Raw genomic sequence first — 20,081 nt, forward strand, 5'->3', positions numbered from 1 at the left:
TATATCATCACGTTAGAACTAACAAGAGCGGAGCAATGCGGGTGAAACCGCGGGGCACAGCTAGCACTGTAGATTGCTACTGTTCCTTAAAATTGACGGAATGTATTCTGACCTAGGGCTGTTCCTAAACAAATATTGCCCGTCTAATTAATATTGTCCTTAATGAACTGATCGAGAATATTAAAGTGCTCATTGAGAGAGATTATTTTGGAGCAGACTGTATCAAATGCTTCCTAATTGGAGAGCTGCTTTTGTTATCGAAGCAAGTTTTGTTGAATATCATCTGTTTTAATTGCCTTTTTGAAGGAGTCTTGAGCAGATTATTTTTTGGGTGTTTTTTAAGAGATCATGATCTTCCGTGTTTTTAAGCTGTAAGCAAATACGAAATGTTATTATTTGTTTACCATCCGTGCCTTTTGTTTTCCTTATATTAGTAAAGATAATGTTCGATGATAGTTATTTGCATTTTCTAATTTTTCTGATTAATTTAAATGAAGTAAAAGTTAGGAGATTGAATGAAAGTTAAGGGAGTGCGATTTACTTTGAAAATACCTACATACTAAGGGTTCCATTCCATTTAATATATTATGTTTAATCTATGAGCTTGTGGCTGTAAACAAAATTACATCAACAAACATCACGCGTCCTACATTTATGAATTTCATATTGCACTACGGAATATTGAATCGAATGTTTATATGCAAACAGATGTAAGCCGATACGCGGACGCGACAGGCCATTCAAAAAGCCAAATGGGATTTCACTAAAAAACTTTTGCATGCGAACCACGCGCTTTGTAGTTACGTATAACCACGTATAAACCATAGTATAAAGAGAACAAGTAAGGTATCTTTCTATGAAAGGTACATCGCGCCTTTTTTATGCACGCAGAGCGCATGGCCACGCCCCCGTGTTGTGTACCTACGCAAACTTGACGCACGCACACAACACCACTCGGTTACTTCTCATGGACCGTTCTCGTGAGGGCCGCGCCGTTGTTATGAGCGGTCGGTGTTTGTTTATATAATTATTTAAAATATCAACGTGACATGTGACAACCCTGCTCCTCGCAAGTTTAGGTACCGTGCGCTCCTAAACGTCAGGAGACAGCCTACTTGTTCTCTTTATACTATGTATAAACGAATTTTACTGCGCCTATATTGTGATGCGGTTTTAATGTCGCCATTCAAAAACGATATGTTATTCCTAGGTACATTTTGTTAGAGAAAAATGTGTTGGTGGCCGGATAAAAAGCGTTTCATTTACACGGTGTGAGTTTCGCTTTTAATGAAAAGCACTTTTATGGAACTAGTTTTGTTGAGGTTTGAGTGCGATTGATCGTTAAAACATGTTTGGCTTGAGTATCGGGTATTAGAAAATAGTCGAATGGTGGTACGAAAAAATTTAACTATTATTTTAAAATAATAATTGAGATTTACGAAATGCTTGCTCTACCAACTTATTATTAAATACTGTTCAACGTTTTTAATGACTTTGAGTCAATTTAATCTATTTTTGTATAAGTATTAGATCATCTATTTGTATTTAAATAGGCCAAATGGTGTATGTAACTGTTCGTACGAAACACAATAAACAATTAAACTAAAGAGACGTTTACAATCCAAAGTTTAACCCTAATGTAGCTCAAACTTTTAAACGCCGTATAGCTGACATACAGTTAAACTGCAATATTTTATTAAATAACAACGATAGTACGTTATTTAGTACGAATTTAGAACTTTCTAGAACTGCAAAGAAGCCGTTGGAAGTTTGTCAATATTTTACAAGTTGCTGTCGTCGGTGTCGTATCTACGTAACTCAGCTTATTTCTTACTTTTAGTTAAAAATAACAATAAAAACTTTTATTGGATACTAAATTTTATTGTCGATAGAATTGAAAAACTATAACTAAATATAATGTAAATGTATTAAAATCTAAAATTTCATAGCATAGCATGTCGATGGCTCGAGCCCATAACATTTTCTCTACTAAAAACTGTTTAACGCTGTTAAAGAACTATTCATAGATCTAAAGAAATGTTCACATTAAAAACGTGTGATAATAAAATCTAAACTGCATATTGAAAGGGAAGAGATAAAGCCAGTACACACGTCTCATCAGGGATCACTGTATCCGCTTTATAAAGTCCACGTTTTGACATGTCATGTCAGTGTGGATAGTGTGCAACTGGGACAATTGTCTTAGCACTTGATTTATGTCTATGGTTTATATTGTTGAAGAGAAGTGGCTTGTAAGGGGTACCTACTTATTGTAGTTCTAAAGAATTAATTATAATATTTATACTCAATTTGTACAATAATATTATTTTAGGGAAAATATTTGAATTTTTATATTTTTTCTATACATATACGTATTATATTCGGGTAAAGCAGGGGAGAGCGACTAATTGATTAGGTACACAATCGTTTTTTACTGTATTAAATTTTAATAAATCGCATTTTAAATTCGTAATTTAACTAAATATTGACGTGAGCATACTTCAGATAAAAAAAATACAGAGTATAGTAAACCAGCCAGGCTACTATGAATATAGGTACCTACTACGATACTTTGTAAAAATATAACTATTATACGGTAGCAACTCGACAACAATGTTTCCACCTGTGTACTGTGTAGGCAATCGAGAAGGTCAATATCCTTAAGATCAAATCGTACCAGAACCTAAGTCCTCGTTTGTATGTGTCTCGGGGCGGCAATAATATACAACTGGGCTTAAGATGGTGATGCTTAGAATAATAATTATATAATAAAGGTTTTACAATTTTCTTTATGTTTGGATTTATTTTACAGTTATTTACGGTGTGCGAATAATTGCTTTGCTACAAAGTTTTGTATACTATAAGAAATTCAAGTAATAATTTGTATGTAGAGCGAAATCCCAAACATTAATTTCGACGGTATCAATAAATGTCATAATGACCATTTAACTGTTTATTATCACAATATTATACTATGCCAAAAGCCCAAAACTAGCTGCTTATTTCACTACTTCTCACTATTCACTTTGTCCGCGTACTTGTCGCCAGCTACAAATCCAGCGGATGGGCGCGCTTGTGAATGGTTAGCCTTAAAGTTTTCCTTTATCTACCCAAGTTTACGAAGAAATTATTAGCATTGGATGTGGCATAACTAGGGCAGGTAGGTGGCAGTACAAAGGTGTACATTTACAGGACTGTCATAACAAGGCTTGAGCTATTAATCTCCAGGACATGTTATTTGCAACGGGTATTACAGGGATCTCAGATGTGGGATGAGAAACACAGTTTACCGGGAATATTGGGTTTGAGTGTATGTATGTTTGTTATAGATATATTGTTCAGGAATACATAAAACATACTGTTTAATTTATTTTTATGTTTGCACTAGCATTTATATTTTTAATGAACCGATATAATTATTTTAATGTTAGTATAAATGCAACAATAAATATAATACTCTGCTTTTTTACCAATAGATTTTAACATTTAGATAAGAGTTCAATAACTAGATTATTCCGATCAAGGATAAAATAAAACGAAAAAAGAAATTCGTCAGCAGTTATATTTTGTAATTCATACATAGAGTTCGCTTGTTTTTAAAAAATAAAATCTATATATCTAGACATTTATTTACATAATATGGAATGAATACTCTTAGTTTGATACAAATTGCAGAAAAACCTCTTCAAATTGCTTCCAATAAATAAACACATTCGCTAGTCCAGTTCGGCACGAGTTTTATGCCATATCCAAAAAGGTCAATGTCTTTAGGGAACGTAGCCAAAGAAAATTATCGTTTCGCTGTTCCTTGGGGCAACACTATACAGAGACAAAAAGTAAATAGTACAAGAGCATTCATTTTATTGGCTTGGACAACCGAGTTCTGGAGTGACGCCAAATCAACGTACTTGGCAAGTCAGCGGAGGAAATACAACTACCCTTAGGGTGCATTTCCACCAAGGATGTGAGAGGGAAATGTGTCGCGCGAGGATGTCGAGATTTTCTGTGAAATGTATTGGGTTTCTACCAAAGCTGTGTGAGGACAATTTGTGGTGCGAGGATGTGTTGCAAACATGTAGCGAAGCTCTGAAATGTCTTCTATTGCTCAAAATTATATATATTTTATGATAAATATCTCGCACGCGCCTCTCGCTTGTTTTGTTTGCTCCAAAAAACCTAGCACTGCTGAGCCGTTTCCACCAAAGCTGTGCTCAGCGGGGCGAGATAAATGAAGCAATACTATTGCTTCTTACGAAGAAATCCCTCGTTACGCATCCTCACACATCTCTGGTGAAAACGCAGCCTTATAGGTACTCTAACAAAACTGCTAGAGTATAATGAACTTTAACTCTATGGGATAGAGTACATAATTAGTTGTCTCGAAGCGAATTATTTTATAACGCTTAAGGGTAAGACAAACTTTGTTTTGTATAAGCAATTACCTTGCTAAAGTTATGTATGGAATTTAAGTTCGTGCAAGTAATTTCGTAACTTAATTATAACAAATATTATGAATGTTTCGTAAAATGGCTATCCAAATGGAATAAAAAGTTTTTTCGTATCTATAAGAATAATGACGTTCCCGTGGATTTTTTTTAATAATTTATATACACACCTAAATATCTTACCTTACAAGGTTTGTAATTTTAGTCCTAATTATTTATGATTCATGAAAAAACAGGATTTAATTTCAATAAGAATAAAAAAAATCTATATCTTGAAATCTTTTCCCAATCACAAGTACTAAAACATAATAATAATATACCTCGAAATCCGCTAAATCTTTAAATTTTTCATTTTTCCAACATGTAGATACATCGGGTAAATTTCACCCATTCGACAATGTGATAGATTGCACCAGTCACGTTAACAAGAGCGGTAGCCGGTAAGTAAACGAGGAGCAAATATGTTTTGCTTTGTGCAGCTTTACAAAGAGGGCCAAGGAAATTAGCCTCTATAGGAAGGCCTATAAATAAAATAAATAAATAAAATAAATCTTTATTTCACCTTTAAAATATACAATATTGATTATGAGGCTCTGGCTCTCTTGCTAGGCATAGCCTGTGTTAAGAAAGCCAGTCCCTATAATTCTTTGTAACTCGTAGTACAACCACATGCATCGAGATATATGTACTACGTACTAGAGAGGTTATTCCAAACAAAAACATTGCGCGCGGCCGATGTGGTGGGGTACGTGTGGAACGAGCGAGGCGTGGCTTCAAGTTCAAAGATTAAGCAATGCGTGCAGATGCGACACATTGTGCAATCTGTTTACTTGGTACTATCTGGTGGTACTGATACTAGGGAATTAATAAAAAGAGGATTTTATATTAAACTATGTATTTTAATTTCCTTTAAATAATATCAATTTAGTAAGCTTTTGTCGTTTTGTGTAGTAATCAATAGTTTTATCAGTTTTTGCTTCATGATGTAATCGAATTTTGGAGTATTGGTTTATAATAGCCCTAATTAAATGGATACGATGATTCAATGTTGATGACGTTTACGTATAAGAAACTCACATTTTGAAAAAGCTCACGTGAGATTCGAGGATGGGGGAGGGCATAATAATTTATAAATCCTATTGGAACAACTGTTGATGAACCTTTTTTTAATAAATAAAAATAGGTAAATAAATAAATATTACTGAATATAACCTACCGTTTTACTTTGCGTAGTCGGGTAAAAGTATAAATATCTAGGTACTACACCACGGTATTCTTTCATATTGTATATTCATAGTTAAAAAATCCAGTTACATTTTTTTAACACTCATCGATAGTGTCACGTCTGTGCTGTTAGTCTATGAAAAATGGCGCGAAACGCAGAACGCGTGGTGATTTTTCGCAAAATGATAACAATATTAGTAAAATGCATGACTTACTCATAATAAGGAAACTTACTGGTGAAAAGTCACTCCTCGGGATTTGTTTGTATTATGGGAACTGTTAAAACAATATCTTAGCACACACGAAGGCATTTTGAACAGAGCAATAACACGTGTTGACGCGGCAAGCGTCCGGCACAGACTAAAGAGACTTGTGATTCTTGCCTCTAGCTCGTGTTAAAGAGAGTGTAGTAGCGATCGCCTCTCTAGTACGTAGTACATATATCTCGATGACCACATGCCTATACTTATATAGTTGAGAGAGTGTATTTTATTATATGACATAGACGTACGCGACAGTTATAGTATTGAGTAACTTAATAGTTCAAAAAAGCTAGTGGCGAATAATTTAAATATAACAATTGTGTGAATCAAAAGGCTTTAAATAGTATTATATCAATACAATAGAATAAACGAGTTAAAAGATTAAATACACTGACGACTTTAACAAGAAAAAAACCCCAAGATCTCGAGCGATTTTCATTAATAACTTTTAAACGGTTGTGAGTTTTTACAAAAATTAAAATGATCCTTTTAGATATAAAGTTCACTTTACATTTTAATTTTAGATCCCAGTCAGAGATAAAGGACATTTTTACAATATAAAAGAAGAAAGAAATATCTTCTTAAATTTCGTTTATTTTATAGGTAGATTACTAACACCACAGATAACATAATACTATACTAATACGTACCTATTTTGGAGTATTTTTTCCATGTAGGTACTGGAATGAAGTATATTATAGTTATTTTTTTATTTTAATTCAGATTCAGATACTTATATGTTTCATCGTGATATGTGTAGTAGAATGTTTTTAAATTATTGATGATTTGTTATTAAATGCCGTTAGAATGTGAGAGTTAAATTCCAACCATCGCTTTCCTTATTTTTATGAATAAGATAATATTATACCTATATTAATAGCTTAATGATTACTTAAATAGGTTCCTAGGAATGAATGAAAACAGCCGAAAGAGCTCAAGTTAAATTGGTTCAGAGTTAATACAATCATATAAAAGTAGAAAGACAATCTAAGTTTCGTTTGTGTGTTTTGTCTTAAAAAAATTTATATAAAAGAAAATGTCAACAGATATTAAAATAAATATTAAAATAATAATTATTTTTGTAAGTGAAATAATAATTGACTTAATATAAAAAGTAACACAAAAGCTGTGACAAAAGGTAAAATTTATTGATAAATAATTTCTGAACTTCACTCACTTTATTCAAAGGAAATTATTTTCTTGATAAGGAAAAGTTTTAGGATATCGAAACCGGAATCAGCCAATACAAAAGGTTCAGTTCAAAAGATATTTAACTTTATCACAATTTAACTTCATTTTGTAGTTATATTGTGAGATGTTTCAAATAAGTTCACTACCCTATTTAAGTGAGACAGTAATAAATTATTTTATATAAGTTATATACTTAAACAATATGCAGGATATATAGCTCTTTACTACCAATTGAAGAGTTCAGAATAGAAGAAGTATTTCATTCTTATTATTTAGTTATTTATTCATATTATAATATCTGCAAAAATAATGCTAAACAGTTTCTATGTATGAGTGATAAGAACAAGGTCCGGGAAGTCTACATGTTATTTTATATACTGTATAGGTACTATACTGTATATTGTACTTTTAATCATCATCATCATCAGGTACTTTGATACTTTACCTAGAATTCGTAATTGCTTCGCGAGTTTTTCATTTCTCAACTACATAAATTATGAAAAAATTGCATTATGTAGTAATTTACACATGTATCTTTAATATTCAGGAACTTACCAAAAATCGAGGAAATAGCAGATGTTCGTTTGCATTTGCTGACTGCTGTTAAAGAAGGCATTGCCTTAAGCGATGTTATCTACTTACAAACTACATTCGATACGGATATATTATTTCTAACTACTTTTCATTAGAAGCGAAGCTTGGTTAATTCTAAAACAACTCGTCATTAGCTGGTTATTTACTAACTACTGGATTATAATCGCTTTTACATTGAATTTTTATGGCGTATTGTCATCCGTTTTTAAATCAATAGTTATGAATTTTGCCTATCGTCAACGTTATACAAATAAAAATATTGCATAAATCAAATGAGTATAATTTAATTAACGCCAGAATATGTTAATTCTTCTTTAATTAACAAAGTGCATTAATATTCATAAATATATTGAAAACATACTTTCATCGTTTTTCTCATAATATTTTTTTTTCTATTTATAAAGTGCAATAGTTGCACCGTAATCAATAAAATAATTAACCAACACTTTTAAAACATTTTATATAATTGGATATAGAAGATTGATCAGCCAATAGATGCCAATAAAACATTTTCCTGCTCATAACGTTGTAATCGAACATTCTCGAATGTTCTCGAAATCGATATTATTCTAATTACGAAGCATTAGTTCTAATAGCTTAATATTAAAGCGCCGATCTAACACATAAGTTTCAAACCAAACTTACTCTCTGGTCTAAAGGTCACCCGGTCTGAAATCATAAAATTTTACATTAATTCCTGTGTATTTAACTTCTCTTTCCTCCTTTCAATATAATGCTTTATGTGAAAACAAACTCAATGTTACCTGTACTATATTCATATTATAATACCTTCCTACATATTATGTACTAGATTTCCGCCCGCGGCTACGCCCGCGTTTTCAAAGGAAAACCCGCATAGTTCCCGTTCCCGTGGGATTTCTGGGATAAAAACTATACTATGTGTTAATCCAAGTTACCCTTTATATGTGTGCTAAATTTCGTTGTAATCGGTTCAGTAGTATTTGCGTGAAAGAGTAATAAACATACACACACACACACACACACATTCTCACAAACTTTCGCATTTATAATATTAGTAGGACTGTGTAATCTTTATGCCTACGTAATCTTAAATGATTGAATTCTTAATAAGAAAATTATCATAGAGAAACCTTTGAAATTGTTTGAAAGACGATTCGCGATCAATTTTCTTTGCTTTCATATTAATTAAACAAGTAGGTAGTTGGATACACGTTAAAAACAAAAAGAGAAAAAAAGGTAGATCACGTTTATCATAATTGTATACAAAATAATTAATAAAAAAGTCTCAAAAGATACCTTAGAAGTTGCAAAAAATGACGAATCGTTACGAAAATCCGGCTTTATACATAAAAATTATTATAGGTAATAAATATGTTGGTAAAGTAAGTGATTCTCCATACATTTGAGCAAAATATGAGTGCTTTGTCGAATTGACAGTAAAAATATACAAACATTAAAAAACGTTTTAAAATCAATTTTTGAACGTATAGTTAAATCAAAAATATTTATTCCAATGTGCGTTTATTCTCAGAAGCGGGTAATGTACCTATTTATGGTTGTATTTATACTGTACTAGCTTTCAGCCCGCGACTTCGCCCGCTTTGTCTAAAACCTAATAAATGATTATACTAAAACTTACTCTATCTATTAAAAAAAACCGCATCCGTTGCGTAGTTTTAAAGATTTAAGCATACATATTACATAGGGACAGATAAACCGAATTTGTTTTATACTATGTAGTGATGCTTTATTTGTTCTTTTAATTACAAATGGCATATTTTTCTCTTGTAGGATTCAAAGCAGATTTTTTATTCAGACCCAATTTAAATTAAAACTTTTAACAAATAGCGTATCTTACAATAGTGAAGGAAGAAGTAAACAAATCGTTCCAAATTGATTAACAGACTAGAGCACGAAAATGCACACGTATGGATAGAATATATAAGCTTACATGATTAACTATAACAGTATCTATTATATTCTACTGTATATCAGGAACTAAAATCGGGAACTGTTTAGAATAATAAGTGATGAGTTAAATTTACATAATATAGAGCATTTTTATGTATTTTCATTTAGATTTATTGACAGTGATAAATGTATAGTTTCTAGGGAAAATATGCTAAGTGAAGTATGAATTAGTTTATCTCATACATTTTTTACACTGGTACATTTTTAACCGACTTCAGAAAAAAAGGAGGAGGTTATCAATTGGGCCGGTATTTTTTTATGTTAAGGTACGTACTGTATTAGGTGCGTATATAAAAATGCTCTGAATTAAACGTTGACCTTATATTTGATGAATCAATAACATACTATTTTTAGGAATTTCAAATATTAACTTGACATCACATTTGATGGACGATTACCCTCGGAATTTCAGTATATAATATCCTTCTTAGAATTGACTTGCGCATTTTCTCCTTAAAACATTTTTGTAACAAAAAAATGTTAAAATTCCAAAATACGAGTAGAATATATCGTATCGGATATTTTTGAATTTAGTTTAATCCCCGGTGAGAAAAAGCCGCGGTTAAGTAGGACACATAAAATTATCCGTAAAATTTATCAAATAGGGTCACCCACTTTCATATACTTGAGATTCGCAAATATGCATTTAGCTTATAGTTTATTGAAGTCAAAATAAGTATGAAATAAGATTTACACACGTATTTTAGAAAAAAAAAAGAAATACAGTAGTTAGTGAAAGACGGATAAAATACACATCGTTAGGTGCGCTGATAAAACTTGTTTACCAATTTCCTACTAGAGGTTATGTCCTTAACCTATTGTTAGGTCTATTAAAAAAAATATTTGAAAGTATTTAAATAAAAATTAAACAAAAATAAAAACGATTCCATGCAAAATCAATCATTTGTATAAAAAATAAAATTTTACCTATACTCCAAAGCGATACATCAGTTTACAATTAGCGTTTATTGAATAAAAAGTTACATTTTCTGAGAATTTACACGGCAAAAGTTGCACTGCATACCCAAAGCGTAATAAACAACTTGTTTCAGAAAACTTCTTGAGTTTTCGCTCTTTGCTTCAACACTTAACACGTTTAATATAACTTTATTTTGACGAAAACATTTAATTACGTATCCGACGTAATGAATTTTCTTTATAACAACACTAGCTTACCGCCCGCGGCTTCGCCCGCTTTCCTTGAAAACCTTCTTGAATCACTCTATCTATTAAAAAAAAACCGCATCAAAATCCGTTGCGTAGTTTTAAAGATTTAAGCATACAAAGGGACATAGGGACAGAGAAAGCGACTTTGTTTTATACTATGTAGTGAAGACTATACTAATAACAATACAATAACAATACTAATGTATTGTTATTAGTATAGTCTTGTTAAATAACAATGACTTTTTAACTTGAATTGCCAATGACTTCTTTCAAATATGAAAAAGAAAATTGAAAGAAGCCATTATTTATTATCATAATAGTTAGCTCAATAAATTAAATAATGCTGGAGATTCGATTGCATTGAACTATTATAATAATATCTCGATTTTTCCGTATGTTGGCAGTAAATAAATTTAAAGTATTTTTTTCTATACATGCCATTGAGTATGTTAAGTACTTAAGACAATTTAAAATTTACAAAAATAAGAATACAAAATATCATTTGTAGATGATCTGTTGCTGATTTTGAAAATATCTTTATTTCGATGAAGTTCTTACCTATTTAATGAGCAGCCACGGAAGATGTACATGAAACAAAAAAGAATACGATTAGTATAAATGAATATTCAGACAATTTTTAAAGTTAAACTTTTATTACATCATCTCAAACTTTTTGGTCTGTGTAGCGCATGTCGCGTGGCGGTCGGCCTTACGATAATTATCGTACAAATACGATAATTTTTAGTTAAATGTCTATAGTGTGAAAAAAAGTTTCACTTTTACCGTAGTTTCATAAAACCACACAACATTTTTTTTTTTATATATTATGTTTTTATGAATTAATAAACTGAAAATTAGTTTCAATTAAAACTGTATATAACTGTACAATTTTTGTATAATTTCGCAGCATAAGCGAATATTACATAACTAATATTATCACATACTTTCATACTAACTCTTTTTGAAAATAAACTGTTTCAGACAGAATTTACATTGAATTATTGTCATGAAAACAAAGCAGTGTAATAAGCAGTATATTTATAAAGCTTGGATAATGAAGATTCCTCAAGATTAGCAAACCAGGATGTACACGTTACGAAAACCAAGGAAAACTATTCGAAACACTCCCTACTATTTATACCTATATAATATACAATCTACCAGCATTCTCACATAGTTGAAATTTGATCATCGAGCGACCAGCAAGGCGCCACGGCGGCGCCTGCCTCCCCCGAGTAATAAACTTATATGCATAATTATATTGGAACGTAAATTGTATCATAAATTCTATAGCAAATTGAAGTGATAAATGGGGCTTGGTGACCGGGCTATATGCTTGAAAAAGAGCCTTCTTTTTGCTATACATGCCTATGTATAGCAATTTATTTTGGGATAAAAATCATAGATGGACAGATGGTAGAAGTACTATTTATAGGTATGTATAAGTAAAATTGAAGTGTTTGTTTGAATTACAAGAACATTTATTTTATAACAACCAACTCTAACCAGGTATCTCTACTCTATTAGTCTATTTAATTTATAAAACATATAAGAGAAAAGGACAAAAAATTGCATACTATAATTGAAAATTACAGTAAATAAATCGAAAAAATAAAACGTTTGAAAAGTTTAATCAGAATTGTTATAATCGAGTATTATTGTCCATCCAAAACAAAACCTTTCACATCGAAAATTTCATTACACTCCCCAGCATAAATAGTTCGTTCATAAGCTGATGAAAATTGACATCATAGTTGAGTGGTTGTTAGTTGAAGGGTGTCTCCAGAGCCGATGGAGTCAAGGGTGTACAAGATGCTACGTCCACACGTCTGCAAGTATCGTAGAACGGCCTTTCGAAACACGTTGACTGCTTGAAATAGTGTAGGTAGACTGTAGAAATGTTTCGAGTGCGCGTGTGTGTTGTGTGTGTGTGTGTACACATGTAAGGTATGAAGTGTATTATTGGGTCAAAATAAAGAAGGTTGCCGCGCTATAAGTTTCTATGTAGGGGTAATAATAATACCTAATTAATAAAGTTGTTTGATTCCGTCGTATGTGGTACACGAATAAGAAGTAGTCTATGTACTCATGTGTGTGTGTGTCAATTGGTTAGTTTTTGTTATTCAAGATTTTGTTACTAAGTCTGCGTTTGTTTTTAACGCAATCACATTTATTTTAATCATGTTTTAACATTTATAATAATTTTATTTACAATCCGTTTGCCATTCAAGGTGAATAAACAAACAATATCTAAACTTATAATAAAAATATAAAGCTATTTCTGATATAAATACAGGCAATTGTGTAAATTCTTAACTATACAACTATAAATATCAAACGGCATATGTAGTACTAAAGTATGCTTTATACAGAGTATAGTCACGTATAGTGATGGAGATATTTAAAGTCTACACGTTCCCTCAATGGCCCTTACTGGCGTCAGTATTGTATTTACCAATCTGACGCCCGTCTTTACTCTATTTACCCTCCTTTCCACTTTTTATTTGTATAGCTTATTGATATTTAAGTGTGTTTGTCTTTTATGTATAGATAGCTATATCTATTTTAAATAAAACTTCAGAATAGATGTTACCAATTTAATTATTTATTTTCCACGTAGCAACTGAAAAATAAACTGAATTAATGATCTCTTGCCCTCATTGGTTGGATAAAATGTTCGTAACTAGCGTTAGAAAATTCGTCAGCATTATATAAATTTCGTCGCATTTAATACTTAAGTCTGAATTTTAAATACTTCAAGCTGTAAGTGGACTGGGTAATTATTAACCTGAGCTGTTGAGGCTTAAAATTTTAAGTCGTACAACTTTTTGCGTTCCATAGTTCAGGACTGGCATAAATTTATAATTATTTTCTCGTGATGTTGTTGTCGAAATTTTGTATTTGTGATACTTTTATCATGGACAATTTTAGGGTTTTAGATAATACTAGCTAACCGCCCGCGGCTTCGCCCGCTTTGTCTAAAACCTAATAAATTATATACTAAAACCTTCCTTCGGAAAGTTGAGTGGTTTTTCGTTGTATTTTTCAACCCAGTTCATATATTTTCGGTGCAAAACAAGCATAGTTTTATTGAATCTATACATAATATAATCAATCTGTAGAAAGGTCAATTCTGTACATTGAAAATATTGAAAAAATAAATACCAGGGGGTGTTACTGGATCGATACCAAACCCAAATATGTGATTAAAAAAATTTTTGTCTGTCTGTCTGTCTTTCTGTCTGTCTGTCTGTCTGTCTGTCTGTATGTGAAGGCATCACGTGAAAACTAACGGTTCGATTTCGATGAAACTTGGTATAATTATACCTTATTATCCTGGGCGTAAAATAGGATACTTTTTATCCTGGAAAAATACGTAGAAAAAAATTAATCTTAATTTTTCAGTTTTATCCATAGACGTTGTTCTGTAGAACCGCGAACACACGTTGCGTATTATTATAGGCCTAGCCGTATTTGGGTCCAATAGATATTTATAAGATGTCATTGTCAGTTACTCAAAATGGAGAAATAAACCATCCACGCGAAGTCCGACATCCGCGCGGACGGAGTCGCGGGCGGAAGCTAGTATTATATAAAAATATTGAGTTGTTGTTGAATATGACAATTCCTGTTCCTTTTTACACGTTTTTCGTAAAATTTGTCTTGTTTTTTTCCTTATTATTTATAGGACAGTTCTAAAATTGCATGTAACATCAATCATAATAATTAAGTATTATGATGTATTAAAAGTTAATTCTAGACTAAGAATTTCTAAATATTTAATCACCGTTTAGTGTAGGGATAAGTTTACAAGCTAAACAATTGAGGATTACTTGGAAATGGAAACGTTCCTAGAATTAGTGAATAGATAGTAAATTTGGTAGATTCCTACAGCAAATCCTCCTTAATTCAACTAATTCCTTAAAACACCTGAATTAAGAAAAAAAAAACAAAAGAAAAGAAAAAGTCTGGAAAGTCACCATTACTACATACATTACTTAAGGCACACGATTTAACCTAAAACGTTCGTAGAAATACTAAAACAATTGGACATTGCAAACAAGTTAGGAATTTATTGTAATTTGTAAGAATCCCACTTTTAGTCCTAATGGGTTTTACTCTGGTCCTCTAATTAGACATAAATTCAAACTCATTTATTTATGCAACTAGCTGTTCCCGTAGGCGTTGTTCTGCCCTATTGCCCCTTTTTCGAGTTTTCTCTCCAAAAGTACCTTCCTTGTAACAAAAACGTTAAAAAGCTACATTGGTCGAATCGTTCTCGAGTTTTACGCTCAACAACAGATTTGGCGATTCATTTTCACTATATAGATTAGACTTCTTCTAGAAGCACTTTCGAATCATCATGACGTCGCATAGGATGAGTTCGCACGCAAGTTCGCACTACATATAAGTGACAGGTTAGAGTTTGTGGTGAGATATATTAATGCCTAAGTGCTCACTTCGTAATTAATCGTCTGAAGACCGGCTACTCGGAGTATGCTTTCAACTGAATTCGATTATATTCTAGTATATTCTATTATGGTTATGAGTTATGACAGTTCATCCTAATATTATACGAAAGTGTTTGTTTATCCTTCTTACACGTCGTAACGGATCGATTTTATGATATAATTTTGATGTTTGGAGATAGCTGTTATAAGGCTATAGGTACTGTAACTACTTTTGATCGCGGTAAAATATCTCATTCCTTTTAAATTGAGTTGGGAATTACTTTGAAATATAAGGGCGAAGCGACCATAAATAAAATGTCACTTTGTAAACTTAATCCATTTTAGCGCATGTAAGCCTTTTTATTCTGAATTCTCTAATAGTAGGTATCTAACGTAAAATCAAATACACAGTCTTTCTTGCTATGCTTCCTAAATAAAAGCAACAATACGTTAATTTATAATCGTGTAGCGAGTGTTCTCTCGAAACAAAAGAGTCCTAACACTAGGTCCTTGGGGCGCCTTGATGGAAAGTCGGTCAAGTAGCAGGATGCATGCCTTGAGTGCCGTGTAGTCGAGCCTTATTTAGTGGAGTACACATGTTAGTGCCTTTGTGTTGGTAATGTTATTAATGGTGTGCACTTACGTAGGTTAAGTGGAGAATTGAAATAATTAAATTAGTCAAATTGTTTCCTGACGATTATGTTTTGTTGCTTTTTTGTCAAAAATTAAATATTTCCATTTATAATTATTATTTCTTTTTTCCAAAATATGTTATTATATTATAAACATCATCTAGTTAAATCCCATTTAAAAATTTGAACGATATTTTTATAAAATGTTATTTGCAATGAATTTCCTTATAATGATTATGAATTATTATATAAGATTAGATAAAATAACACCAAAAACAAATTAAAGATCTCAGAGTTATTTAATATGGCCACCTTATGGCCAAATACACAATCGTTACTATTAACCAAATGTAAATAATTAATTTCGTATGCTGGGTCAGTACCATTTAATATGAAGGCGGAGTAACCAATCAAGTACGTGACCCCCTTATATATTATAATACTAGTAGTTCGCCCGCAGCTTCGCCCGCTAAATCAATGGAAAACCCGCATAGTTTTCGGGAGTTCTATCTACCATGTACCCTCCATAACTATCCATGTTATTTAACCATTAACGATCCATATTACCCTCTACGTGTGTGCCAAATTTAATGTAAATCGGTTCAATAGTTTTTTCGTGAAGGAGTAATACATCCCTACATAGTATTAAACAAAGTCGCTTTATCTGTCCCTATGTCCCTATGTATGCTTAAATATTTAAAACTACGCAACGGATTTTGATGGGGTTTTTTAATAGATAGAGCGATTTAAGAGGAAGGTAGCATATAACTTATGTATATTTTTGAGAAAGTGGGTGAAGCCACGGGCGGAAAGCTAGTTTATAATATTAGTAGGATCCTCTATCAAAAGGTTGTTGCTCGAATAATTCATGAACATTCAATCCACTATAAGTTTTTGGCATTTTTTCAAGACGGACATCGAAACGGATGCCGTTACGTCGTAAATTCATTCGCTGAGTATAAACAGAGTGCTAATTTTTTACAGAAACCAAGAATGTACGTAGGTGCGGACAGAAATAGGGATTTCGAATGTTTAAATGACCTGCCTCAATATTTGCTTTTATTTCATTTAATATACTGCTTTCGGTATTTGATGAACGAATCGAATTGTAACTGTAGAGACTAATCTAAAAAAAAGCTGGTCGTTGATAATTTTTGAGAACAGCTCTTATTATTATGTTTACATGTAAAATAAAAGGCCAAAATTGTTCCTACAAAATTGCCACCCTTCAAAGAAATTGAATTAATTTGAATAAAAGGTTTACAGTTAGAAAGAAAGAAAGAATGAAAACGTATAATTAATGGCACATAGCCTCACAAGGACATTATGAAAACAATTTATACAATACTTATATATTGTTTTTAAAAATACACATTGAAGTGAAGCATGATGCCATTTAAAGGGGAAATCACTCGGTGAACATCTTTGACCACTAACGTTTATTTCCATTTGAATTTCATTTCAATTTAAATAATTATTATAATAATGAATACACGATTTTTCTATGGACTTCAAGCATTAGGACGACAGGTACTACTAGTAAATATTATACAATTTTCATTAGATGATGGGTGAGGACATGAATAACTAATAATATTGAAGGTTAAGGAAAGCTAGCGAAGCTCCATATCCCTGACCTAACCTTTCCAGATTAATTAAGATTTAATCCAGATCCCAGTATCAATGAGGCTTTGTAACTTAGTAAATTGCCGAATTTCTGTATATAAAGTTAAAAGCTCAGTCAGTTATCAACTCCGTTCTATTACTAATGTATTACTTATCTTATAGCATTATACAGTTAAGAAATAATGAGAGATTACATGTTATTCAATCCATTAGTATTATAAGATTTATTATATCATGTTAAGACGTACAGAAATCATACTTCTTCTATATCTTCGCCGTAGCCGATAAAAAGCAACACATAAATCCACAACGCCTCGGTCAATACATCCTTTATTCATAGCAATCAAATTTAAACACAATCCAGGCAGAGGCTTTATAAGAATTGATATATCACTCCTGAGACTACGCATGCGTCGTAGCACCGTAGCAAGTTGCGTAGCAACAGGTAGGCGCTACGAGAAGCACAATATTATAACCCCATTTAATTAGATTGTAAAATGAATTTCGACTTAAGATGATGGTAATTCTAGAAGCGATAACACTTATTTTTAAGTGATGATATAATAATTTTTAAGGCTTTAATGGGCTGGAAAGAGCGTCGTTTTTTATTTCATAATGGTAATAAAAAATAAGTAACCTTTAATGCTTAATTTGAATGTGATTTATTTCTAAGATCATACCGCATCTTTTATGAATGGACAGATTGTGCTCATGTTTATAACATGTGGGTCACAGAATTGCTTTATCATAAATAAAATTTTAAGTGAAGTTTAATTACATATTAATATTTAAATTATGATTATAATTTAATTATTCTAATCTTGACATAAGCAAGGTTTGTTTTAGCAAATATACCGCTTTAAGTGTGTAAAATATGTAATACTAGATTTCCGCCCGCGGCTTCGCCCGCTTTTTCAAAGGAAAACCCGCATAGTTCCCGTTCCCGTTGGATTTCCGGGATAAAACCTATTCTATGTGTTAATCCAAGTTACCCTCTATATGTGTGCTAAATTTCATTGTAATCGGTTCAGTAGAATTTGCGTGAAAGAGTAACAAACACACACACACACACACACACACACACATCCTCACAAACTTTCGCATTTATAACATTAGTAGGAAGTGAGTAGGAAGTTGTTTATTGAAACAAAGATCAAAGTTGTTGCGCATTTAATTCTACAAATATTATTATAGTTAACACACATGCTTTATTAAGCTTTTCATTCTATGAATTGCAAAAGAGCTCAATATATAAATAAAATCCGAAACACCAGCGGTTCATTAAAACACCGCGTACAGCTCATCAAAAGATGCAAATGTTCTTAGTCCACGATCTTTTCAAAGGTGTCGGACGTCGAGACAAATGATGAGGAAAAGTAACAATTAACAGGGAACAAAGAGGGTTGCAAATGGCTGCTTTAATTAAATACCCCGCAGGTTTGAAGACTTGCTGGGCAGTTTCGTTTTACGAAGTGCGTTTGTGAAACTGTGGGGGTCTTATTGATAGATATTGATGAGATGAAATATGTGAATAAAATAGACTTTTTATAGTTGTCATCATATTTATAGGAATTAGGAACTATAGGAATTCGGTATATTTAACAAGAATGTTAAAAACACTGATGTTCTCTATGGAAATTGGTGCAGAAATTGAGTCAAAATTTTAAATACGAATGAAGCCATGGGCTTAATCAGATCATGTTATAACTATAATATGTGTATCAAATATTATTATTAAATACATCATATCCATACAATATTGATGGTAATTACATACAATATAAATAAAACGTATTATTTTAATTATAATTTAATTACATATTCTAAATAAGCAAGGTTTGTTTTAACAAATATACCGCTTTAAGTGTGTAAAATACAACAAATCTCCCCAATCATGAAAAACATATTTCACTAGAACATGTTCTATGCTTTTTATAAATAAATCATATCCAGTATAAATAAAAGCCGCTCGCCGTTAATGGACCACAGTCGATGTGTTACAAGCAGTACCCAAACTTTGCACCACTTGTACTAAAGTCCAAACTTGTAAGTCCAAATGCATAAATCGTGTAGCGGTGAATCCAACTGTATGTGGGTCAGTATATTTTACCTTTTTAACTCATATTTTATATTATTTTGTAATATAAATGTGAATTTGTTCAATGGCGTGAAAGAGCGTTATGAAACATGGTTCGAGTTATTATTACACTAAAGCTATGAACATTTCTGTTTGCTATTTAGGAAATCTACAGATTTCCTAGGGATTGTGTTTGATATAATTTATTTCACACCACTGGATATCCAAGTGGTTTTAGGAATTATGGTATTAAGAATTATTGTATACAATGATGAATTTAATACGTTTTCGCTAAAAGTAAAAGAAAATATATTTTATAGAGTTCTATAGCTTATTTTTCATTATGCAAATATACAGCCTTGTTTTGAGTGTTTATAATTCCTTCGATTTAAAATTTTATGAATCATGTTTAAAATGATTTTTTGTTTGACAAATCGCTTAATTTACAACATAATACA

The 20,081-nt window shown here is 31.7% G+C and overlaps 1 protein-coding gene across 1 annotated transcript in view; it reads right to left on the reverse strand.

Moving 5' to 3' along the window:
* LOC123699377 (receptor-type tyrosine-protein phosphatase kappa) overlaps positions 1-20,081 on the reverse strand; it is a 151,270-nt gene that overhangs the window by 53,134 nt on the left and 78,055 nt on the right. Inside the window, exon 3 of the mRNA XM_045646316.1 lies at positions 8,363-8,386. Coding sequence (XP_045502272.1) covers positions 8,363-8,386 — 24 coding nt within the window. The remainder of the gene's footprint in view (positions 1-8,362; positions 8,387-20,081) is intronic.

This window comes from Colias croceus, chromosome 17, assembly GCF_905220415.1.
Source record: "Colias croceus chromosome 17, ilColCroc2.1".
Lineage (NCBI taxonomy): Eukaryota > Metazoa > Arthropoda > Insecta > Lepidoptera > Pieridae > Colias > Colias croceus.